Source organism: Epargyreus clarus, unplaced genomic scaffold (assembly GCF_041222505.1).
Source record: "Epargyreus clarus isolate Ecla_fem2 unplaced genomic scaffold, WU_Ecla_fem_2.2 ptg000012l, whole genome shotgun sequence".
NCBI lineage: Eukaryota > Metazoa > Arthropoda > Insecta > Lepidoptera > Hesperiidae > Epargyreus > Epargyreus clarus.
The window spans coordinates 10496789-10524536 of NW_027332220.1; the positions used below are offsets into that span (position 1 = coordinate 10496789).

General features: G+C 36.7%; 1 protein-coding gene across 1 annotated transcript; it reads left to right on the plus strand.

Moving 5' to 3' along the window:
* Positions 1-23392: 23392 nt before the first annotated feature.
* Positions 23393-27627, plus strand: LOC140746412 (cytochrome P450 6B7-like). Its single transcript, XM_073078547.1, has 2 exons — positions 23393-24807; positions 27187-27627. Exons 1-2 carry the CDS (start codon positions 23430-23432, stop codon positions 27351-27353), a joined length of 1545 nt encoding a protein of 514 aa, XP_072934648.1. The 5' UTR covers positions 23393-23429; the 3' UTR covers positions 27354-27627.
* Positions 27628-27748: the final 121 nt, after the last annotated feature.

Below are 27748 nucleotides of genomic sequence, written 5' to 3' on the forward strand. Positions count from 1 at the left end.
TGTGAATTAAGATGTTCTCTCGAGCTGTTTTTTTTTCTATACATTGAGTCGATAAAATAAACTACTAGTAGTAGTGAGAAGTATTAGAAATTCAGAAACATTCGCGTGGTATAAAATTTAAATTTTTTACAGGTTACAAATGTCTGGTATCTGTGCTGTTCTGGTTCTTCCAATGTGTTAAATATTTGAATTGAAGATATTTTAACGGTGATGAAGAACATCGTGCGTAAACCTACTTCCCTGACTGTTTTTAGTAAAAATATTCACAGGTGTTGGTCTATTGCTGGGTAACCATATATTTAAACTTGAAATTAAATAAGAACATTTCAGTTAGTTTGGGCTGTTTTTTGTACATACATAATGTTGTTTGGTCGAATATTAAAATAATATGTAAATTATAACGGTTTTATTTAATTTATAAATCATGCCTTTCAATTTAATTCTAAGCATATAAATAATTGTCTACAGGTAATCCGACTCCACGCCACTCTCTGTGCAAGCGCATGCCGATATCTAGAACAATATCTAAGGTATTAATTGCATTTAATTTACTCTGATTTACAATAAATACAAATATAGGGCCGAGAGGACTTTAAATGGAGAAATCCGTGTTATAGGTAACATATGTTTCCGATTGCGGTCATAATAATAAAATTTGACCTTTTCCAAGTATATAAAGGATATTATTGATTTGCCCATAAATTAGGATGACGTGAAAACGGAAGCTGATTCAGGAAATGAAGGTTTATCCATTGTATTTTTAGTCCTAAAATGAGTTTATTGTTTTATACAAGAGTCGTGCGCGGTTTCACTTCTACATTGCGGGTTTTTTGTTGTTGGGGAGTAAATCTTCAAATTTAAGTGGCAAGGATAGGGCTACGGTATCCCCTGCCTCTCTTAAGAGGCAACTAAACGGGAGCTTCAAGGGTTGCGGCAAGAATGAGAGAGGAAACCGCCCAGCGACTCCGAGAAGAACGGCAGTATGTGTGCTCCCAACATAGTCCTCAGGGGTAGCGGCTCATCTGTAGCTGTACCTCAGGTAGAAATCTAATCTTATCTAGGGTTGATTGCAGATGTTATTGGCGGCAATAGGTGTACCATCAGGTGGACAGCATGTTCGTCTGCTACTCCTATAATAACTTTAATCACCTTCATCATCAACCCATTATTGTCCCACTGCTGAGTAGTCTCCTCTCAGAACGAGAAGGATTAGGCCATAGTCCACCGCGCTGGCCAAGTGCGTATTGGTAGACTTCACATAGCCTTTAGTATTTTTTTACCGTTTTAGCAAGTGATCATTAATTTATACGCATATAATTTCAAAACATCAGAGGTGCGTGGGATTTGAACGTCGGACCCCTCGATCGAGGCCGAGTTTCTTAACCACTAGGCTATCACTGCCTCATAGTCTGCTACTCTTATAATAACTTTCATCACCTTAATGATAATAACGCCTACTATTATAATATTACAACTAGATAACAATGTTCCCTTAGAGACAAGATAAAGGTCAAACGCAAAGTAACTGAAGGTCGATCTGAATTCACTTTCGCCAGGCCACTTCCTCGAGTTTGCATTTCGTATTAATTAAGACTAGGCTTGTCGTTACACCTCAATAGCAGGTACAAATACCGATTTGTTAAAAGTGACCTTCAAGGTCGAGGTACTGAACCATATCATCTAATAAGTCCAAGAGAATTAAAAATACCTTACTTTTTTATAACTAGCAAATAATAAAAAAATACGCATTCAAACAAACTTTCGATATAAAAGTAATTCCAAAACTAAATTATGTTTAGTTTACTTGTATATATTATGTATATTGTATATTTTATGTAATTTGGACGTCAATTATTGTTATTTTTAAGCTACACTAACGCATTAGGATTTTTTTCCTGTAATGTTAGATGTAAGTTGTGAATAAATAAATAAATAAATGTTACTTCACCATGTACAATTTCACCTCTCGTAAAAATATGTGTTACATCGGTTTAAGAAAAGAAACAAATCTCATCTAATAAATCTAAGTAGAAAAGTAAAAATATCTTAATTTATAATAACAAGCAAATAAGTAAGTCGTCACTGACAATATTAAAAAATAATTTCCATTCAAACATTCGAGCAAAGGACCAGTTGACGAAAATGTGTTGTGTAACTATGTGGTACATCGGCATTTGCAATTTCATCCCTCGCAAAAATTATGTGTTACATTGACACGGTAAAAATGCACTCGGATCCGTTCACCCAACCGCTTCAAAGTGTTACATACTTCACTTCAAAACAAAAGCTTGTAAAAAAAAATGTGAGCCGTCACGGGACGCCTGGCAGATGTGAAACATCGACATTATTTTGTAAAAGTAATATGCAGAAAATAACATATTGTGATAGGACTAAATATGTCATAATGATAAAATAAAATATTACTTACGATTTTTTTCCAGATAACGATGACTATTTATTGAATAAACATTTATTTTCATTAAATACAAAAATTTGCGAATTTATTTCAAATCGTGACTACTTAATTATCGCACAGTCGATTGCGCATGGCGACGCGTCGCCACACCGTACACACTACTGCATATAGACTGTATATATATACCATCGTATAGCGTGGCGACACATTCGAGCAAAGGACCAGTTGACGAAAATAATGTGTTGTGTAACTATGTGGTACATTGGCATTTGGAATTTCATCCCTCGCAAAAATTATGTGTTACATTGGCACAGTAAAAATGCACTCGGATCCGTTCACCCAACCGCTTCAAAGTGTTACATACTTCACTTCAAAACAAAGCTTGTAAAAAAAAAATGTGAGCCGTCACGGGACGCCTGGCAGATGTGAAACATCGACATTATTTTGTAAAAGTAATATGCAGAAAAGAACATTTGTGATAGGAACTAAATATGTCATAATGATAAAATAAAATATTACGATTTTTTCCAGATAACGATGACTATTTATTGAATTCGATTGCGCATGGCGACGCGTCGCCACATCGTACACACTACTGCATATAGACTGTTTATATATACCATCGTATAGCGTGGCGACGCGCCACGGCATGCGTCGCCACGCCAGAAATCGGTTTTACGTGCGGCTATAGATGTTTCACATCAATAACTTCCTTCGTAGAAACCCTGCTAATAAACTGATTTCAAAGACACTTGTTATACAATAAACCAACATAATATATGTGAATGTCATGACAATACGTGTAGTCGATGTGTTTTAATTCGAGTATCGGTTACAAGATCCGCGTGTCACGACCAGGGCTACGTCCGATCGTTAGATTTATCTTTGCGATAAGCGATCCATAGGTAAGCCCGTTAGAATTCGACTGCTATAAGGCTTTACGTTCAAAATAAGTTAATATTGAAAAAGTCTAAAGAAAAATCTTTAAGTAAAGTTATTTTTTCCATCAGCAGATGAGTATGCAGTCTATGTGGACTTACAATTAGGTAGTTGTAAGATGTCCTCTCGATCGAGGGGTCCGAGGTTCAAATCCCAGGCACGCACCTCTGATTTTTCAAAGTTATGTGCGTATTAGAAATTAATTATCACTTGCTAAACGGTGAAGGAAAACATCGTGAGGAAACCTGCATACCTGAGAGATTTATAAAAAAAAATCTTACAGGTATGTGAAGTTTACCAATACGCACTTGGCCAGCGCGGTGGACTATGGCCTAATCCTTCTCATTCTGAGAGGAGACCCGTCCCCAACAGTGGGACAGTAATAGGTTGATAATGATGAAACAACCCAGAACAGACTAAATTTTTTTTTTTTATTTGTCTGATCGGGGATCAAATCTGGAACCCTCTGTTTGTCAGACCGCTGTTGACTGCTCCACCTCGCGTGTAGTCGTTTTTTTTTCTTTTCTTTTTAAATATAGGAGTGATAGACGAGCATGCAGTCCACCAGATGGTAAGTGACTACTGCCACCCATGGACATCTGTAATCAACCCCAGATAGGATTAGATATTCCTACCTGAGGTTGGCCACAGATGCGCCGCTACCCCTGAAGACTAAGCTGGAACCGCCTCGTAAAAGTCTGTCTCCCTTACCACACCCTTCAAACCGGAACACAGCAGCGCCTAACACTGCTGTTATTAGGTAGAAATAGGTGTGGCGGTAATCGTAACGTAACACGTCAAAAACATTATGTTTCAAAATAGTCGTGACAAAGTTATACTTATACTTAGAACTTGTACTTAGGTACCTACGTATGCATGACCTATGTCACATTATGCGTACAATGTTCTTAATAAATATAGATCACGTTCGCCTGACAAAATATACGACGTACAAGTTTTAATGACGTGTTTCATCGCAAAATAGTGACATTAAGCGACATATTTACGTGAGGAAGATAATGTTCTTAAACGATTTTATGTAGCTTGCCCTGCTTGGATTGTATATTTCACCTAGCAAGGTAGGCAAAAGTTAATAATGCCAATTGAATAATTAAATATCGATTTTTTATAATATAGCAGAAGCAACATACTGTCCACCTGACTGTAAGTGGCTACCCACCCATCGATATCTGTAAACAACAGTAGATAGGATTAGATATTCCTACCTGTGGTCGTCCACAGACGCGCTACACTTGAAGACTAAGTTGGAACGCCTCGGAAAAGTATGGCTCCTTTACCACACCCTTCAAACCAGAACACAGTAGCATAGAGACAGAAAAAGGTGTGGCGGTGGTGCTGCCGGAGTCGAACTACAACACCTTAAAAAAAATACTAATTATTTATTAACTCGCTGTTATCTACTCGTGTATATGGGAACCCGTACCTAACTAAGGCTATATCCGAGTCGTGATTCCCGTATCTACAGGAAACGGAAGCCGTACGACATGGCAACATTGGCCTACGATACGAGGGTGATTTTTTTTCTGTTTATCTATCACAATGCGCGCTAATCTTTTATCTGTATCTTTAAGGGCCTGTTCCACTTCCTGACGTATGTCGCTTGTTATACAGATAAAAAATGTAATTAAAGAATATAAATGTTTTTTTTTGCAAAGTGCTGTATGTGATTAATTGCCAATGTTTTATGTTTGTATATTAAATGATGTTGATTGTGGCCGATCGAAGGCGGATATCTGGCCGAGACCGAAGTCGATTGATCAGCTTTGGGTAAGACCCTAAGAAAGTCTGTTTAAGTTGGCTAAAAGTAAATTATAGCATGATGGTAATACCTAAAAAAAAAGACTTATTTTATTGAGAAAAAAAGAAAACTTTGGTCCGTTACATTTTCACTTTCTAGTCTAGTCCGTCCGCCCCCTTGGCCATAAGAATCGAATGTGATATTTATTTTTATTTAATATTTTGTGAATCTCTTAGGGTTTGATTCTGTAACTAATTAAACCGTCTCCTCTAAACTTTTGAATATAAATTACTTAAAATCCATAACTTCGGCCCTTTTCGGCCTAAGCCGAAGGTTTTAGCGTGCCCACGTACCTAATTAACGATGGATATAGTTCAATGTCAACGACTTATTTTTTGTTGAATAAATTCTTATGATACCTACACAATACACATACATGTAAAACTTTACATATATAGTGTTTTTTTTCATTCTTGTCATGAAATTAAGACACGATACAAAAATATCAAATATTATTATGTAGGTCTAATATTATTAGCCGTAATATCCGTTTTAGCCTAGTAGTTGGTACTCGGTGTCTCAATCAGGGTTCCGAAGTTTGAACCCTAGACAAGCACTTTTGATTTTTCAAATTTATGTGTTTATTACATTATTTATTACTTGCTATAACGGCGGTATATCAGTATTAAAAGAACTGAAAGTGAAAACAAGCCTATCAACCACCTGCCTCCAAATAATTCTGTCCTACTTTGGTCATATAGCACGCCGGGGAGATGACTGCTTAGAGAAAGTCATGGTAGTTGGGGTAAGTGGAGGGAAGACCTCGGGGAAGATCACCAACTATATGATCTGACCAGATTAAATGCCTCACCAAGATGTCTGTTCGCACACTGGTTGGATATGCAGCACATCTCCATAAAATACTTCCAAAGCAGGCACGAACTTCAGCCATGAAGGAACGAATAGAAGAAGAAGGTAACGACACGTGCCCAGCACAGTGGAATATAACTTAAAACCCTTACTCTGACACACGTGTACAGGAATGGAACACTTATAACACGGGTTGGCGATGACATACAGTCCTATACATAATAATACTAGCTTCTTTTTATCTCTGAGGACGAGTTTGTTTTTGGATAAAAGGTATACTACATCTTTTTTAAGCCCTAACATCATTTGAACAAAATTTCATGGCAGTCAGTTATATACCTACTTCATCAACAACCCATTACTCTCCCACTGGGACGGGTCTTCTCTCATAATGAGAAGGATTAGGCCATAGTCCACCGCGTTGGCCAAGTGCGTATTGGTAGACTTCACATATCTTTGTGTTTTTTTATAAATCTCTTAGGTATGCAGGTTTCCTCACGATGTTTTCCTTCACCGTTTAGCAAGTGATAATTGATTTCTAATATACCTATCTATATGTACCTACTTAAGGCATGAAAATGCAACAAACAAACACTCGCATTTATAATATTAGTTAGGATAATATTAGGATTCGAAGGATTAACAAAATACGAAATAAGTAAAAACGCTATAAACATTTAAGCGCCTTTATAATAATAATCTTGCCACATGAGCGTGATCACACGCACCACCGAGCGATCCCTTCCACTCGCTGGCTTCACATCGCACCGCGGACCTGATAAATGGGTGGATAAGGGTGAAATATCGCTTTTATGTCCCTTTATTTCTACAAGAATATTCGGTTTTTACAGGCGTAACTTGAAAGAATATTAGATAGGTATTCGTATAAAACTTTTCGTGATAAGTACTGTGTAGTGCAACGGATGATAAGTGGATACTGCCGCCCATGGATATCTGCAATTAACCCCACATAAGATTAGAATCCTACTTAGAGTCAGGCACAAATCAGAGCCAAATTTCCAGGCTACAATGAAGAAGCTTCCACAATAAAAACAATACTTCAAAATTTCGACTAGTAGAACTTTTGCATTTTCTATAAATATATCTCCTTTACCACATCCTTCAAACCAGAACATAGCAGCGGTTAACAATACCGTTACTATGCAGAAACAGGTACAGCGGTATTGCCTTCAGAATCGAGCCACAAAAAAGCCTTTTTTAATAATTTAGGAATAGCAAACAAGCATGCAGTCCATCCAATGGTAAGAGACTGCTGCCGTCCTTGGCCATCTGTAAACAACCCCAGGAAGAGTTAGTCTTACCGGAATTTTGGGCACTGGTACTTTGCTACTGTTAAGACCTAAGTTGTAACGTCTCAGTTAGATTTGTCTCCCTTATCACACCCTTTAGACCAGAACACAGCAGCGCTTAACACTGCTGTTATAAGGCAGAAATAAGTGTGGCGGTGATGCCCCCGGAGTCGAACCAACGCGAGAGTCCTTCTACCTTCTAAATTTGTAATGAAATAGCTAAGACAGCGCCTACAAAAACCTCTTAGCAACGTAAATCCAAACTCAATTATTCGTAATAGCTGTAAACATTGTTCGTGGCTCACCAAACATTGTTAATTTATTTAAATGGAAACAAGCGATCTCATTCGACTGAGAATAATCTGTTTCGAGCCATCATTAATATTCAGGACAAATATTTACGCTTTACTTGTTTCCAACAGGCCTTCAGGGCACACAAAGGGTTCTTATCTAACGGTAAATGCTTCATTGGTTGTTATGTATATTGCCATAACTCTATACTAGGCGCATGTGGTATTCGATGCGACATGTACCGCAGTACGTAATATTTTTATTTGAAATAGTTTCACTTATTACGCGTGAACGCATTTTTTTATTTATCCGCACAATCGTTTTTACTTCTTTTTTAAGGTTCCGTACCCAAAGGGTAAAAACGGAACCCTATTACTAAGACTTCGCTGTCTGTCCGTCTATCACAGGGCTACCATCTTTACGCAGATGATCTTCAAATATACCAGCGAACTACATTAGGAGATCTACCTAACACCATCCACTCGGTAAATGATGATCTTGCTCGTATCTTAGCTTGGAGTGATGCTCGAGGCCTAAAAGTAAAACACAGGTTATTATAATAGGTAGTTCTCGCCTATTATCTAGAATTGATCTCAATGTGTTACCTAATGTAAGTTTTAATGGATTACGCATACCATATAGCGATAAAGTCAAGAATCTCGGCTTATACTTTGACAAACACTTATCATGGGCACCTCAAATTGATGAGGTAAGTAAGAAAATGTTTTTCGTGGTTGGCTCGTTCAGGAGGCTTCGAAACTTTCTCCCTACGGCGACTAAAATTGCGTTAACAATATCCTTACTCTTTCCCATTCTCGACTATGCCGATGTTTGCTATCTTGGTTTAACTGAAGAGCAACTTAATAAACTTGAGCGTCTTCAAAACTTGTGCATTCGTTTCATATTTGGGGTTCGCAAATATGAACACATATCCGATTATCGAACTAAACTCAAGTGGCTTCCAATCAGACTTCGCCGGAATGTGCATATACTTTCTGTACTTTACTGCGTGCTGTTTAGCCCCAATGCTCCTTCCTATTTAAAAGATCGTTTTAAGTACCTCCACCTTACTCATGATCACTGTCTTCGCTCCTCCATAAATCTCTCACTCCAAACTCCCTCTCATGCTACATCTTTCTTCAAAGATTCCTTTTCTACTTTTGTTGTTACCTTGTGGAATAAACTGCCCCTCTCCATACGCCGTACTAAATCTCTTGATACTTTTAAAAAGGAAGTTATAAAATACTATTCAAATCCATGACCTTCCTTCTTGCTATCGTCATTTGTATGTATGTCAAATATATTATGTTCGCTTTCTACTGTCAACATTTATTATCTAGTTATATAATGCGTCGAGATGCAGCAGCCAGGATACAGAAAGACTGAATTACTTATATAAACGTATTTAATCAAAACAGAATATTACATGTTTTGAATTAAATCTAACCTAAATTAAAACTAACTATCCTAAGTGACTTGCTGGGGCAATGTTAGCGCCCAGAGTGATTCCCACGTTCGGGACTATGTGGTGGCAACGTAGTCAGCGTTCCCACGGCACGGCGGCGGTGAGGAATCGGATTTCTTCCTGATAAATTTAGTTAAGGTGAATGCCTATTGTTGGTTAAGGCCAATATATAACAATCTTCTCATTTGCTTCATGTGTTTGTGTTTATTTCTTTTTTTAAGCTATTGCATAGCTTTTATCGCGGGCTTTGAGCGCGGCGACCGAATCGAGAAATTCTGTAACGAAAATAAGTAACACCTTTCAACAACTCGGTTGCCTGGAGACTTGATATCCAATTATCAAGTCTCCAGGCAACCGAGTTGTTGACTGTCAATAGAAAAATATGGATATAATTGAATAAAGTATTATTTTACATTCCTTATTATTTTATTTGATATTGGCAACGAGATGTCGAATGAACTAAAAAACAATAAGGAAATACGAGCCACATTACGTGGGTTAATGAAACGAACCGAAAATTACATTTCGGGAATAGAAAAAATTGACATTGAAGAAATAAATATACGACTGAATTCTTTACAAGAAAATTTGAACAAATTCTACGCGATTCAAGAAAAAATTGAATGGCTTACAGAAGAAGAAAATTTAGAAGAGGAAATAAAATACAGGTACGAATATGAAGAAATATATACAAAGCTAAAATTTAAATTTTTGAATGTACAAAAAGAAAATAATCGGCTAATACCTGAATGTTCTTTTATATTAGCAAGAGCGGAAGTTTATTTGATAAACTGTTAACTGTCAAGGCACGCTTGAGACGTACACCTAATACAAAAGAGTTATCACCTTATCAGTTAATGTTCGGCAGAGAGGTAAGAACCTATATGCATGCCTTATTTAAGAAATCCGCCCCACTATCCAGATTACATTACAATGCACCGCCAACGCAGGAGTTCGGACAAGGTGATAAGGTACAAGTCCGCAGTTACACCAACCCAAGAGTTAAATGGGAGTTCGGAGTCGTCATCCGAAGATTAGGTAGACTCCATTATGAAGTCAGAACTGAAAATGGCATACTGGTGCGCCGTCACCTTGACCAAATGCTGCCGGCGCCCCTGGTGGTGTAAGTGAAAATAGCGGTGGAGGACTGTTGGATATCAAGTCTTCAGGCAACCGAGTTGTTGACTGTCAATAGAAAAATATGGATATAATTGAATAAAGTATTATTTTACATTCCTTATTATTTTATTTGATAACCTTAATTCGTCAACTTGAACACAGATGGCAGTAATACACATTTTTTTATAATCCGTGCAGAAATCTTAAAATTGCGTGAAGTATATTTTATATTCCCATTATAAAATTCAAAATTATATTACCATATTATCCAAATAATATGTTTTATCAACATAAGCTATATTGAATTCTGGATTGATAAAATAACGTAAAAGAGTGTTTGTTATTTTTAAACGTACAATAACAACTGACAGACTTGACAGCACAAAATCAAAACGCCATTATGATTTATGGTACAAATAATTTGTGTACAAAGTGTTTTAAATATGAATAAACAAAGTGCATTTATTAATGAAAAATGCGATGTACCTGTAACATTGGGCCAAATGTCACAGGCACATCGCATTAATCAATTTATATTGCTGGTTGTTAATACTTTGTCACTTATTAAATACTTTTCTATTTTATATTTTAGAATGTTCAGTCTTGCTTGGAGTTATGAAATGTCAGCTGATATTTGCAATGTCTTATATAATGGAGATATGATAAAATAGTGGATAAAGATGTATTAATGTAAATGTTGATGATTATGGAAGAATATATTGTATTTCTGGAATTCCTTCTGAGCGTTTTCATAGCATAAAAAATGCTATGCAATAGCTTTACCGCGGCAGTCTCCGAGTGCCACACGTATTTTTTTTAAGCTATTGCATAGCTTTTATCGCGGGCTTTGAGCGCGGCGACCGAATCGAGAAATTCCGTAACGAAAATTAATAACACCTTTGTTGGATATCAAGTCTCCAGGCAACCGAGTTGTTGACTGTCAATAGAAAAATATGGATATAATTGAATAAAGTATTATTTTACATTCCTTATTATTTTATTTGATATTGGCGACGAGATGTCGAATGAACTAAAAAACAATAAGAAAATACGAGCCACATTACGTGGGTTAATGAAACGAACCGAAAATTACATTTCGGGAATAGAAAAAATTGACAATGAAGAAATAAATATACGACTGAATTCTTTACAAGAAAATTTGAACAAATTCTACGCGATTGACGAAAAAATTGAATGGCTTACAGAAAAATAAAATTTAGAAGAGGAAATAAAATACAGGTACGAACTTGAAGAAATATATACAAAGCTAAAATTTAAATTTTTGAATGTACAAAAAGAAAATAATCGGCTAATACCTGAATGTTCTTTTGTAACGGCAAGAGCGGAAGTTTATTTGATAAATTGTTAACTGTCAAGGCACGCTTGAGACATACACCTAATACAAAAGGGTTATCACCTTATCAGTTAATGTTCGGCAGAGAGGTAAGAAATCCGCCCCACTATCCAGATTACATTACAATACACCGCCAACGAAGGAGTTCGGACAAGGCGATAAGGTACAAGTCCGCAGTTACACCAACCCAAGAGTTAAATGGGAGTTCGGAGTCGTCATCCGAAGATGAGGTAGACTCCATTATGAAGTCAGAACTGAAAATGGCATACTGGTGCGCCGTCACCTTGACCAAATGCTGCCGGCGCCCCTGGTGGTGTAAGTGAAAATACCGGTGGAGGACTGTTGGATATCAAGTCTCCAGGCAACCGAGTTGTTGACTGTCAATAGAAAAATATGGATATAATTGAATAAAGTATTATTTTACATTCCTTATTATTTTATTTGATAACCTTAATTCGTCAACTTGAACACAGATGGCAGTAATACACATTTTTTTATAATCCGTGCGGAAATCTTAAAATTGCGTGAAGTATATTTTATATTCCCATTATAAAATTCAAAATTATATTACCACATTATCCAAATAATATGTTTTATCAACATAAGCTATGTTGAATTCTGGATTAATAAAAAAACGTAAAAGAGTGTTTGCAATTTTTAAACGTACAATTACAACTGACAGACTTGACAGTACAAAATCAAAACGCCATTATGATTTATGGTACAAATAATTTGTGTACAAAGTATTTTAAATATGAATAAACAAAGTGCATTTATTAATGAAGAAAGTCACGAAAAAATAGTGAAAGAAAATGAGTTAGTACTCTATATACATTCATTTTATTATTATTATCACAAATGCAGTATTATTTTTTGTTTTTAATATTAAAATAAATTTTTAATTATTAAAATAAGCGATATTAAAAGTAGCCCTCTTTTATATATATATATACACACACACACATATAGTTTGAATTCTCAATATGTATGTATATATTTATATGTGTAAATTCATTCTTCATTATGTATATAACAGAAACCATTTTTTTATGTATATTTTTTTATGTATAGGTAATACACATTAATGTCGCGCAGAGAAAGTATGTACATTGCGCGAAATTCGATGATCAAACTCTTAATATCGTTATTTTTGTTCAAATTTTTTGAATGAATTTTGGTGTGTAATTACACTATTAATACCTAATTATTTATACTTATTATTTATACCTAGATATTTTCTTTTTTTTAAGCTATTGCATAGCTTTTATCGCGGGCTTTGAGCGCGGCGACCGAATCGAGAAATTCCGTAACGAAAATTCCTAACACCTTAATTCGTCAACTTGAAAACAGATGGCAGGGCAGTAATACACATTATTTTATAATCCGTGCGGAAATCTTAAAATTGCGTGAAGTATATTTTATAGAGCTATGAAAACGCTCAGAAGGAATTCCAGAAATACAATATATTCTTCCATAATCATCAACATTTACATTAATACATCTTTATCCACTATTATTTTATCATAATAATATCTCCATTATAAAAGACATTGCAAAATCAGCTGTCATTTCATGACTCAAAGCAAGACTGAACATTCCTGCCTGCCTGTAACATTCGGCCAAATGTTACAGGCATATCGCATTAATCCATTTATATTGCTGGTTGTTAATACTTTACGTCACTTATTAAATACTTTTCTATTTTATATTTTAGAATGTTCAGTCTTGCTTGGAGTTATGAAATGTCAGCTGATATTTGCAATGTCTTATATAATGGAGATATGATAAAATAGTGGATAAAGATGTATTAATGTAAATGTTGATGATTATGGAAGAATATATTGTATTTCTGGAATTCCTTCTGAGCGTTTTCATAGCATAAAAAAAAGCTATGCAATAGCTTTACCGCGGCACTCTCCGAGTGCCACACGTATTTTTTTGTTGTTTGTGTACTATATTAACTATACTATGTTTAATATTCCTTCCCTAACTTGAAACACACTTCCCACTTTCCTCACTATCCTCCTTACCTTTTCCATGCATAGGTTGTCTGGAAGAGATCGGTGCTTAGCAATAAGGCCGCCTATTGCATACAATTAACTAATATAATTGTGTACTATTGTTATGTTCCATTGAAGTGTGCAATAAAGAATATCTATCTATCTATCTATCTATATCTCCGGAACCGCAATAGATAGACACATGAAATTTTTACGGAGGATGCATAACGGTGGCCGCTATAACAACAAATATAAAAATAAAAATTGAATATAAATAGGTGTCGCCATACAAGAAACCACTATTTTTCGACCTTTTTCGCTGTATCTATTGAACCGTAATATATAGGTAGACAGTTCAATTTTCACAATTTATTAACTTTTTTAAATACGCTAATCAAAATAAACTCCTTATGTACCTATATAAATAAGCATACAATTTTAAGAAACGATTTCTTTTTTTTTAATAGTAAAATCATCTTCTGTGTGGTGGAATATGGCCTGAAAACCACTCACTCTGAAACCTGTGCCCAGCAGTGGGATAGTTATGGGTTCGCGACGACAGTAAATGTCTTGAAATATCCTTATCAAGTAATGCCTGCAATTTTCACAATAGCAAATTTTTCAAACTGTGCATTGACATAAATGGTTAGGAATAGGAAAACTAAAATCCGACGGCACCACCGCCACGACTATTTCTGCCTCATAACAGCAGCGTTAAGCGCTGCTGTGCTCTTGTTTGAAGGGTCACCATGGGTAGTAATATGGGAGTAGCAGAAGAGTCCACTTGATGGTGCGTGGCTAGTTCCGCCAATCGACATCTGTAATTAACCTCAGATAAGATTAAATAGCCTGGTACCCTGAGGTCGGCCACAGATGCGCCGCTACCCCTGAGGACTAAGCTGGAACGCCTCGGAAAATTATATCTCCCTTACCACACTCTTCAAACCAGCACGCTTATCACTGATACTTTTAGATTGGTGTGGCGGTGATACCGCCGGAATCGAACTGAAGAGGGTTCTACCACCTTAGAAATACATGTATATCCTCACAATAAAATACTCGAATATTTACTAACGTACAATATTCATGTTCCAATATTGACAAACTCCCTTCCTATTGTAAGGGAACCCAAGGTTCAAAGGTCGTATTGACATATTTTAGAATCGAATAAGACCCTATTTTCTCAGAGGGTAAATAATGCCCTCTTCACTAGAAAATGTACAACAGTTAATTTTGAAAATGTTTCTGGAGCTGGATACGATATGACAAGATACGATACAATATGATATGATATGATATGATATGATATGATATGATATGATATGATATATGATATGATATGATATGATATGATATGATATGATATGATATGATATGATATGATATGATATGATATGATATGATATGATATGATATGATATGATATGATATGATATGATATGATATGATATGATATGATATGATATGATATGATATGATATGATATGATATGATATGATATGATATGATATGATATGATATGATATGATATGATATGATATGATATGATATGATATGATGTGATAGGATATGATATCATATCATAAGGACTAAGCTGGAACGCCTCGGAAATGTATGTCTCCATTACCACACCCTTCAAACCAGAACACAACACTACAAAATATACGAGATATACAACAGCGCTCAAGACTACTTTTATTATGCAGAAATAGGGGTGACGGTAGTGCCGCCGAAGTAGAACCACAGAGGGTTCTACCACCTTTAAAAACAACTGTCAATTTTGAACTTTTTAATGAAGTACCAAAGGGGCATGAAGTCCACCTGGTAATTGGGTACTGCAACCCATGGATATATGAAATCAACCCCAGATAAGATTAGAGTCCTATCTGAAGTCAGCTACATAACCGTAGCTACTTCTTAGGACTAACTTTATGCTGTCCCTGTAGTTCCGGGACTAGAATAGGGCTACGGTATCCCCTGCCTGTCATAAGAAGCGACTAAAAGGGGGCTTCCGGGGTTGCGCGCGGCAAGAGTGGGAGCTCGAACCGTCCAGCGAGCAACCTCAGGAAGGACGGCGGTATGTGTGGTCGCATACCGTCGTGAACACCAGACGGTTTGGGACGAGCGAAAACTGCTCTCCCACGGCGGAATCCGATCGTGGCATCGCGCTTGGAGGACTCCGGTTGTGTTCCGCGGGAGATCCCTGAGTTCTCCAACAAGCGATGAGGACGGCCACCGGGGGGTTTTAGTGCGGTAAAAATCCCACATAACTCAACGTCGCTCCCACATCGTCGGGTACCTTTTGAAGGTTACCCCTGGTAAATAAAAAAAAACAAAGGTATGTTATCTATCACCTTTACACCTAGTGTACGTTTACTGCCAGGTTTAGATGTTCCCGAGTGCAGACAAATAGATGCAAGTAAGAGTATGTTATGATTATGTACGAGTTTTGAAGGTGGTAGAGCTCATTGTTGTTCGACTCAGGCGGCACCACCGCCGCGCCATTTCTGCCTCATAACAGCAGTTTTAAGCGTTGTTGTGATCTGGTTTAAAGGATGTGGTAAAGGAGACATTTTTCCAAGGCGTTCCAGCTTAGTCCTCAGAGGTAGCGGCGCATCTGTGGCAGACCACAGGTAGGAATAAGTGTAATAAGCCTATCTGGGCCTCATTACAGATGTCCAACGGCAGCAGTAGCCACTTACCATCAGGTGGACTGCATGCTCGTCTTCTACTCCTATATTATAACAACATACTTAAAATGGAAGCTCATATTATATCGGTTACTCTGTGAAAAATGTGGGCTTTATCACAGTATATCCTGTTCTCAGCATTGCAGCAACATAAAAAGTGTACATGACTATTTTTGAGTCTGGAGATAAGCTTTTGAATACAAAAACGGGTTATTTTATATAAAAAACAACAACAAACAGACAACCTACAGATTTATAATTAATTTTAATATAATTACAATTAAGATACTTTTATATATTTTATTTATATCTTTTATACTCTGCGATGGTTAATCATTAACCGAGTTTACATAAACGGTTAAGTGTCGTAGAGAGAACATAACTTGGTGATGTCTCGAACTACAGAGTGTTGTACCAACTTTAAACACCTTAAAATTTACTTTTTAATGCACACTAACTAATAGAATAGCACCTGATAACTATAATCTACTTCATGATCATCATCAATCCATTACTGTCACATTGCTGGGCACAGGTCTCCTCTTAGAGGTCGCGGGCGGCAAGAGTGGGAGCTCGAACCGTCCAGTATGCTACCCCGGGAAGGACGGCGGTATGTGTGGTCGCATACCGTCGTAATCATCAGATTTTGTGGGAGGAGCGAACGCTCCCCCAGGGCAGAGGCCGATGCGGGTATCGCGCTTGGAGGACTCCGGTTGTGTTCCGTTGGAGATCCCGGAGTTCTCCAACAAGCGCCGAGGACGGCCACCGGGGGGGTTTTTGTGCCATAAAAATCCCACATAACCTGGCGTCGCTTCCACGTCGTCGGGTACATTTTGAGGTCTCCTCTTAGAATGAGAAGTATTAAGCTATAGTCCACCGCGCTTGCTTACTTCGAATTGGTAGACTTCACATACCTTTGAAAACATTTTTTAAGCTATTGCATAGCTTTTATCGCGGGCTTTGAGCGCGGCGACCGAATCGAGAAATTCCGTAACGAAAATAAGTAACACCTTTCAACAACTCGGTTGCCTGGAGACTTGATATCCAACTATCTAGTCTCCAGGCAACCGAGTTGTTGACTGTCAATAGAAAAATATGGATATAATTGAATAAAGTATTATTTTACATTCATTATTATTTTATTTGATATTGGCGACGAGATGTCGAATGAACTAAAAAACAATAAGGAAATACGAGCCACATTACGTGGGTTAATGAAACGAACCGAAAATTACGTTTCGGGAATAGAAAAAATTGACATTGAAGAAATAAATATACGACTGAATTTTTTACAAGAAAATATGAACAAATTCTACGCGATTCAAGAAAAAATTGAATGGCTTACAGAAGAAGAAAATTTAGAAGAGGAAATAAAATACAGGTACGAATTTGAAGAAATATATACAAAGCTAAAATTTAAATTTTTGAATGTACAAAAAGAAAATAATCGGCTAATACCTGAATGTTCTTTTATATCAGCAAGAGCGGAAGTTTATTTGATAAACTGTTAACTGTCAAGGCACGCTTGAGACGTACACCTAATACAAAAGAGTTATCACCTTATCAGTTAATGTTCGGCAGAGAGGTAAGAACCTATATGCATGCCTTATTTAAGAAATCCGCCCCACTATCCAGATTACATTACAATGCACCGCCATCGCAGGAGTTCGGACAAGGTGATAAGGTACAAGTCCGCAGTTACACCAACCCAAGAGTTAAATGGGAGTTCGGAGTCGTCATCCGAAGATTAGGTAGTCTCCATTATGAAGTCAGAACTGAAAATGGCATACTGGTGCGCCTTCACCTTGACCAAATGCTGCCGGCGCCCCTGGTGATGTAAGTGAAAATAGCGGTGGAGGACTGTTGGATATCAAGTCTCCAGGCAACCGAGTTGTTGACTCAATAGAATAATATGGATATAATTGAATAAAGTATTATTTTACATTCCTTATTATTTTATTTGATAACCTTAATTCGTCAACTTGAACACAGATGGCAGTAATACACATTTTTTTATAATCCGTGCAGAAATCTTAAAATTGCGTGAAGTATATTTTATATTCCCATTATAAAATTCAAAATTATATTACCATATTATCCAAATAATATGTTTTATCAACATAAGCTATGTTGAATTCTGGATTGATAAAATAACGTAAAAGAGTGTTTGTTATTTTTAAACGTACAATTACAACTGACAGACTTGACAGCACAAAATCAAAACGCCATTATGATTTATGGTACAAATAATTTGTGTACGTGTTTTAAATATGAATAAACAAAGTGCATTTATTAATGAAATGAATGCGATGTACTCGTACCTGTAACATTCGGCCAAATGTCACAGGCACATCGCATTGATCCATTTATATTGCTGGTTGTTAATACTTTATGTCACTTATTAAATACTTTTCTATTTTATATTTTAGAATGTTCAGTCTTTCTTGGAGTTATGAAATGTCAGCTGATATTTGCAATGTCTTATATAATGGAGATATGATAAAATAGTGGATAAAGATGTATTAATGTAAATGTTAATGATTATGGAAGAATATATTGTATTTCTGGAATTCCTTCTGAGCGTTTTCATAGCATAAAAAATGCTATGCAATAGCTTTACCGCGGCAGTCTCCGAGTGCCACACGTATTTTTTTTTAATATTTTTCAGGTATGCAGGTTCCTCACTAAGTTTTCCTTCACAGTTTCAATGTTATTATTAATGCGATCGTTCACCCCGTTTCTTTATTTGCATTATTTTTACCTGTGAAATATTTTTATTGTTTAATTCGAAATATTAAAGGAAAATTTCAGCAAATTATAATAGATTTTTTTATGATATGTAAATGATACGAGTATTAAAAATACATTAAGAACCTAAGTACTTTATATTTTATTTGATTTTAATTTGATAATTTTGGAAATCATTGTTTTTAAGCTATTGCATAGCTTTTATCGCGGGCTTTGAGCGCGGCGACCGAATCGAGAAATTCTGTAACGAAAATAAGTAACACCTTTCAACAACTCGGTTGCCTGGAGACTTGATATCCAATTATCAAGTCTCCAGGCAACCGAGTTGTTGACTGTCAATAGAAAAATATGGATATAATTGAATAAAGTATTATTTTACATTCCTTATTATTTTATTTGATATTGGCAACGAGATGTCGAATGAACTAAAAAACAATAAGGAAATACGAGCCACATTACGTGGGTTAATGAAACGAACCGAAAATTACATTTCGGGAATAGAAAAAATTGACATTGAAGAAATAAATATACGACTGAATTCTTTACAAGAAAATTTGAACAAATTCTACGCGATTCAAGAAAAAATTGAATGGCTTACAGAAGAAGAAAATTTAGAAGAGGAAATAAAATACAGGTACGAATATGAAGAAATATATACAAAGCTAAAATTTAAATTTTTGAATGTACAAAAAGAAAATAATCGGCTAATACCTGAATGTTCTTTTATATTAGCAAGAGCGGAAGTTTATTTGATAAACTGTTAACTGTCAAGGCACGCTTGAGACGTACACCTAATACAAAAGAGTTATCACCTTATCAGTTAATGTTCGGCAGAGAGGTAAGAACCTATATGCATGCCTTATTTAAGAAATCCGCCCCACTATCCAGATTACATTACAATGCACCGCCAACGCAGGAGTTCGGACAAGGTGATAAGGTACAAGTCCGCAGTTACACCAACCCAAGAGTTAAATGGGAGTTCGGAGTCGTCATCCGAAGATTAGGTAGACTCCATTATGAAGTCAGAACTGAAAATGGCATACTGGTGCGCCGTCACCTTGACCAAATGCTGCCGGCGCCCCTGGTGGTGTAAGTGAAAATAGCGGTGGAGGACTGTTGGATATCAAGTCTTCAGGCAACCGAGTTGTTGACTGTCAATAGAAAAATATGGATATAATTGAATAAAGTATTATTTTACATTCCTTATTATTTTATTTGATAACCTTAATTCGTCAACTTGAACACAGATGGCAGTAATACACATTTTTTTATAATCCGTGCAGAAATCTTAAAATTGCGTGAAGTATATTTTATATTCCCATTATAAAATTCAAAATTATATTACCATATTATCCAAATAATATGTTTTATCAACATAAGCTATATTGAATTCTGGATTGATAAAATAACGTAAAAGAGTGTTTGTTATTTTTAAACGTACAATAACAACTGACAGACTTGACAGCACAAAATCAAAACGCCATTATGATTTATGGTACAAATAATTTGTGTACAAAGTGTTTTAAATATGAATAAACAAAGTGCATTTATTAATGAAAAATGCGATGTACCTGTAACATTGGGCCAAATGTCACAGGCACATCGCATTAATCAATTTATATTGCTGGTTGTTAATACTTTGTCACTTATTAAATACTTTTCTATTTTATATTTTAGAATGTTCAGTCTTGCTTGGAGTTATGAAATGTCAGCTGATATTTGCAATGTCTTATATAATGGAGATATGATAAAATAGTGGATAAAGATGTATTAATGTAAATGTTGATGATTATGGAAGAATATATTGTATTTCTGGAATTCCTTCTGAGCGTTTTCATAGCATAAAAAATGCTATGCAATAGCTTTACCGCGGCAGTCTCCGAGTGCCACACGTATTTTTTATTATTTTAATTCCTTTGCCTTTTGAACGATAATATTCTTAATATTAAAACCAATATTTTGATCGGTACCTATATATTCCCTTTAGTCTCGAGACAAGAATATAGCTACAGTATTCCTGTTGTAACAGATGTGCTAAAAGGGGGCTTTCCGGGTTGCGAGAGGCAAGAGTGAGAGCTCGAAACATCCAGCACCCCAGGAAGGCCGGCGGTATGTGTGGTCGCATACCATCGTGCACTTCACATGGCGTGGCCTTTTAGTCACCCTTTTACTCGCCTTTTACGACAGGCAGAGGATATCGTAGCCCCATTCTGGTCCCGGAACTAAACGGAAAATGAATTTCTGTCTAATAACAGCAGTTGAGTGCGCTGCTGTGTTTTGCTTTGTAAGATCTGGTAAAAGAAACTCATTTTCATTGTAAATTTTTGTCTGTAGGTACGAAAGATTTCTACGTTGGGGTATCAAAGGTTAATTGTCGTGTTATCTTTATAAAGTTTAAAAATAGCTATTAATTAAGTAGGAAAACTCAAGACGAGAATATACTGTAAAAATAAAGAAACTCTTAAATATATTTGCTTACCTACTAATTTAAAATTAAGTTTATGAAAACCCATTGTTACCCACAGCTAGGCATATATCTCCTCTCAGGGTAAGATCAAGCTACACTTAAGGAATGGATGATCAAGTCAATGTTTAGAAAAAGTCAGCTAAGTGTGGATTGGCTTTTTTAATTAAAGTATCAAATGAACATGCAGCCCACCTGATGTTGCTGAAGTGGCTACAGCCCCTTGAGCATCTGTAACTCCAGATAAGATTGGATTCCTATCTGTGGTTTCCACAGATGCGTTGATATCCCTGGAGACTAAGTTGGAACATCTAGGATAAGTATGAGTCCCTTCATAGCGGACCACAATATTTAATAGTGCCGCTATCAGACAGAAATAGATGTAACGGTGGTGCCGCCGAAATCGAACCACGAAGGGTTCTCTCTTTATTCACCTTTCTGTGTGAAAGAATAAATTTTGATCGTAAAATTCAAACATATTTAAAACTTTTGAATAATCTTAAACGTGTATATTTCCTTATATGTTTTCCTTCATCATTAAAGCATGTATAATTAATGTATAATTCGCGCAAAAAGAGGTGCATACCTAGTATTTGAATACCGGATTTTCGACTCGAGAATCCCAAATTTATATCATTGTAATGGTGTTTCCTGTCTCAAACATTGTGTAAACGTAAAAAGTAGAGTTTTTTTTATAATATAGAAGTAGCAGACGAGCATGCAGTCCACCTGATGGTAAGTGGCTCCTGCCGCCCATGGACATCTGTAATCAACCCCAGATAGATATTCCTACCTGAGGTCGGCCACAGATGCGCCGCTACCCCTGAGGACTAAGCTGGAACGCCGCGGAAAAGTATGTCTCCCTTACCACACCCTTCAAAACGGAACACAGCAGCGCGTAACACTGCTGTTATTAGGCAGAAATAGGTGTGGCGGTGGTGCCACCGGAGACGAACCACAAAGGGTTCTACCACCTTCAGTGTAGGGTTAGAGTGTAGAGTGTATTTAACTAAAAAATATTACAAAAATAAAATTGCTTAAAAATGTTGCTAAGTCAATTCCACAATTTAGACGAATCCAACGACACCTCATTAAATTTCACATCACATCAACAATGTAACATTCACGAAAGTGCAATTATCATACCATCGAAAAAACTGATTATGAAAGTAGTAGAACCCTATGTGGTTCGGCTCCGAAGGTACCACCGTGACACCTATTTCTGACTTTCAATAGCAGTGTTAAACGTTACTGTAATCCGGTTTCGAGGGAAGGGAGACCATAGTTTTAGTTGTAGTTTAGTTTCGAAAGTGGTAGAACCCTTTGTGGTTCGACTCCGGCGGCACCACCGCCACACCTATTTCTACGGCGCATCTGTGGCCGACCTCAGGTAGGAATATCTAATCCTATCTGGGGTTGATTACAGATGTCCATGGGCGGCAGTAGCCACTTACCATCAGGTGGACCGCATGCTCGTCTGCTACTCTTATATCATAAAAAAATAAATAAAAAAAAGTTATCCGAGGAATTCCTCCTTAGTCCTCTAGAGTAGCTGCTACGCATCTGTGGCTATCCTCAAGTAGGACTCTATTCTTATCTGTGGTTGATTAAAGACGACCAGATGAAATACATGTTTGTTTGGTACTGTATTATAAGGAAACATCTAGTGTGTCGGCTTCATTTTAGTCTCTATCGTATATCGACACAATTTACTTACTTTAATAAAATTTACTATGGTTAGATTATGTGAGAAATGTTCATTGGGTAGTTTGGCAGCTGTGTTCTTGTACATAAGGAAAACTTGGCGATTATTTGCACTTAAATTGTAATTACATGTAAAATGAGTACCAACATTCGTAACATAAATATCTTCATGTATCCGTCGAATTAAACGAATTGTGGAGAACGTAGTGCATTGCGATAGTTTTAACGATAAGAACTTATTATAATAATATAGTCAGCTGTGCCAATCTTCAGTGTGTAAACAGCTATCAAGGACAGAAAATGTCTCTACTTGGTGTGATACTTGCGTCTCTCATAATAATTTTATATCTTATTTATTATATTTCACGACGAAAGTTTGACTACTGGGCGAAGAGAAAGGTTCCTCATTTGAAACCTTTGCCGATTTTTGGGAACTTCAAGGATTATATTTTACACAGGAGGTATTTTCCAGAAATCACCCGCGACATATGCGAGCAGTTTCCGGATGAGCCCTACGTTGGGTGCTTCTTCGGCACAGAGCCCGCCCTTATTGTCAAGGACCCTGAGTACATCAAGCTCGTCACGACGAAGGACTTCTACTATTTTAATAGCAGAGCTGTCGCAAAATACACAGACAAGGAAATTACTACTCAGAATCTCTTCTTTACTTACGGGGATAGGTGGAGGCTTATAAGACAGAACATGACGCCACTGTTCACGTCGGTGAAGATGAAGAATATGTTTCCGTTAATCGCGAAATGCGCGACCGCTCTGGATTCTTGGCTTACCGAGGAAATCAACGAATCGTCAACTATTAACACTAGGAATATCATGGGCAGTTACACCATGGATTGTATAGGATCCTGCTTCTTTGGAGTCGACACTAACACGATGAGTCGAAGCTCAGGAATCAATCCCTTTAAGATTATGGGCGACAAAATATTCGAAGCTACTCTGATATCAGGATTAAAACAGGTTTGGAGACCAGTTTGGCCAGCAATATTCTACGGACTGAGATTCAAATTCGTAGAGGAAGCTGTGACCGTCTTCTTTCATAAGTTATTAACTGACGTTTTTGCGAGCCGTAATTACAAACCAAGTAAACGTAATGACTTTATCGATCTTATACTAAGTTTGAAGAAAGAAAAATACGTGACGGGAGATAGTATAACTAACATGAAAACTGGGGAGAATAAGAAGACAGTGTTAGAAGTTGATGATGAGTTCTTAGTATCCAACTGTATAGTTTTATTTGCAGCTGGCTATGAAACGTCATCCACGTCACTTAGTTACGCTCTGTACGAGCTAGCAAAGAATGAAGAGGCTCAAGCGAAAGCAATCAAAGATGTAGACAATTACTGGATACGTTATAACGAGATTTCGTACGAATGTATCAGTGAAGCGATGTATCTAGACGCTTGTATTGATGAGACTCTACGTCTGTATCCAGTGCTTGGGGTAATAACGAGGGAAGTAATGGAAGAGTATACTCTACCTTCTGGAGTTCAGTTGGATAAAGGTGTCAGAGTCCACATACCTGTCTATTACCTTCATCACAACCCAGATTACTTCCCAGATCCCGAAGAGTTCAAGCCAGAACGTTTCTACGGTGAAACAAGACAAGAGATCATTCCGTACACGTATATACCTTTCGGCGAAGGACCCAGGATCTGTATAGGTAAGTTTGGTGTGGTAAAGGAGACATACCAAGCGTTTTATTGCCGTATCATACGTCAAGGCGGGCAGGCTGTTGCGTTTTAAATCATAATACAGTAGTAATCATCATCATCATCAACTCATTACTGTGTTACTGCTAGGCACAGGTCACCTCTCAAAATGAGAAGGATTAGGCCATAGTCCACCGCGCTGGCCAAATGCGAATTGGTAGACTTTACATACCTACTTATGACATTTTTTAAATAATGTCTCAGGTATTCATGTTTCCTTACGATGTTTTCCTTCACCGTAAAAGCAAGTGATCGTTAATTTATAATACGCACATAACTTTTAAATATCAAAGGTGCCCGGGATTGGAACCTCGGACATGTCGATCAACAGTCCGTGTTTCTTAACTATTTATGTAAGAGGCTATTACTGCGTTTTTCAGTATACAATAGTTCTTAACACTTTTAATGGATAATAAGTACCTACTTATTATTATTTATTCAGTGTTATACATATGTGCAAAAATATCATGAGTATGAGATCATGTAACACTTGCAAAAATGTATTTTTCATGTTTTTGTTCGCCTTATGTACTCAAAAGGATTATACTATATTGTCACGAAATCAGCTGTATCAACAATGTAACAGTTATATAGAAAAGTCAGTTTTCCCTGCGACTGTCTTTAATAGAGACTTACTTTTTCGAGTCATTCCAGCTTAGTCCTTAGGGTAGCGGCGCATTTGTGGCCGACCTCAAGTAGGAAACTAATCTTATCTGGGATTGACTACGATGTTCATGGGTGGCAGTAGCCACTTACCATCAGGTGGACTGCATGCTCATCTGCTACTCCAATATTTAAAAAAAGTAACCACCCACGTGATAGAGCAGTCACAATCGATCGGGTTCGATCCCCGGCGAGACAGACATCTAAACTACATTTAGATTTCTGATTTCTGGTTCTGTTTGACTCTACCGTCTATCTTTGCGTGTGTTGTGTTGGAGTGAATGTGTCAAAGTGTGTTTTTAGGGTTCCGTACCCATTGGATAAAAAACGGAACCCTTCTTACTAAGCCTCCGCTATCTGTCCGTCTGTCACTGTCTGTATTTTAAAATATTTTTTTCCTTAGCCGGGAATCGAACGAGTTCATTTTGAAAAAAATTACACCTCTATATTATTCCATTATCTGATAGAGTCGCTTATAAGGATCAAATTCTGGGAAGTAATGTTATGTGACAAATTAAAGGAAAAGGAAAATTTTGACGAAAATACGTATTTTTCCATACATTGGCATACTAATCCTTAAGGATTATACATAACAAATGATTTATGTATAATTCTTTAGAAACAGACATAAGTCATACCATTGAAGAATTTGTTGGTTAATCAACTAATTATTCGATGTTATGACTATGACATACGGCTTAGTATGAGAAAGTAATAGTTTGGCAAATAAGTTACCGCCGTTCTTAGGATTGATTTTTTAATGAAAATAGATAACTGATTAAATAGTAAATTCTTATTGTTTGTTGATTACAAATTCGTTTCAACGTTAAATATGATTTTCTATATCTCTTTTTTTAGTAATCACTCGGATTTGACTCTAAAAGTAATTCTCGCAAATTGTCAACTTTACATCTGTATTAAACGATACTCCGCCCATAGCAAGTAAATCTATTTTAATGGTCCTAAAAATAACTTTAGCTAAGTCGGAAATAAAAATATAAATTATTGGGAAACAAAACGTCCATTTCGAATGATTAGAAACATTGAGCCAAAAAAAATGTTAATACACGAAATGTTTAAATTGATGAATGGCGGGAACTTAACTGCCAAATTAATATGAAAAAGTATGTATTTTCCTAAAATTTAAGCTTTTCTTTTAGTTTGTCATTTATCATTACTTCCCAGATTTTGCTCCTTATAAGCAACACTATCAGATAGTGGAATAATATAGAGGGCGCATTTTTTTTTTCAAAATGAACTCGTTCGATTCCCGGCTAGGGAAAAAGTTATTTAAAAAAACTAATAATGCAGTTTTAGTTTTTATCAAAATCGGCCTCGTAACTCCTTTCAGCATTTTTCGCTAATCCTTATAGTTTCGGATTTGGCCCTGAAGGCCCGTTTTAAAAATTCACCCTGTATATAAATAGAAAAAATCCGTGATTTCATTTTATCCTCATAAAGTCATATTATAGTTTGTGGCCATCTGTGGCCGATCTAAAGTAGGAATTTATTTTTATGTGGGGTTGGTTCCAGACGTCTATGAGCGGCACTAGCCAGGTGGACTGCATGCTCATATGCTACTCCTACTCGTATATTATAAAAAATCGCATAGTGCCAGCGCAGTGGTTTAAGCCCCTCTCACTCTGAAGCATTTTTTTGGTTTCCAGGGTTAAGGTTCGCCAAGATGCAGATGCTGGCTGGGTTGCTGACCATCCTGAAGAAGTATCGGGTAGAGCTGGCGGAAGGCATGCCGAGGTCCTTACGATTCGAGCCGAAAAGCATGACAGCGCAACCTAAGGGAAAGATTTGGCTTAAGTTTATACCACGGAAGTAGATGTAGTACCGACCATACGGGTTGTGGAAGAGGAGCGACTAGCATAGCGATAAGCGGAGCGACGAGCGGAGCGGACACGGGTGCGAAGTATGGATGAAATCTGAATTGCAACAAATATTAATACTTCCGGAAATACTTGTTTTATTAAATATACTGATGTTGTACGTGTAATTGTACTGTACTGTCGTTGTAAGATGTACGGAACCGTCAGGGTGATAGGCCTATTTGTACTTTTGAATTTGCTTTAGTTCTACATTATAATTATCTTCATCGTTGTTTTATTTTAAATTTTAGACTATACTCCACGCTAAAGAGCTAATTTTAAGGTCGTCATCATCCTATTATTTCCCATTGCCCACCGCTTATCTATCTAATAACAGTGGCATTAGGCATTG

Bases quoted from the DNA above. Each gene is read 5' to 3' on its own strand.
- LOC140746412 (XM_073078547.1), top strand. From the start codon at position 23,430: ATGTCTCTACTTGGTGTGATACTTGCGTCTCTCATAATAATTTTATAT. The intron at 24,808-27,186 runs GTAAGTTTGGTG...TTTGGTTTCCAG, and splicing joins AGGACCCAGGATCTGTATAG to GGTTAAGGTTCGCCAAGATG.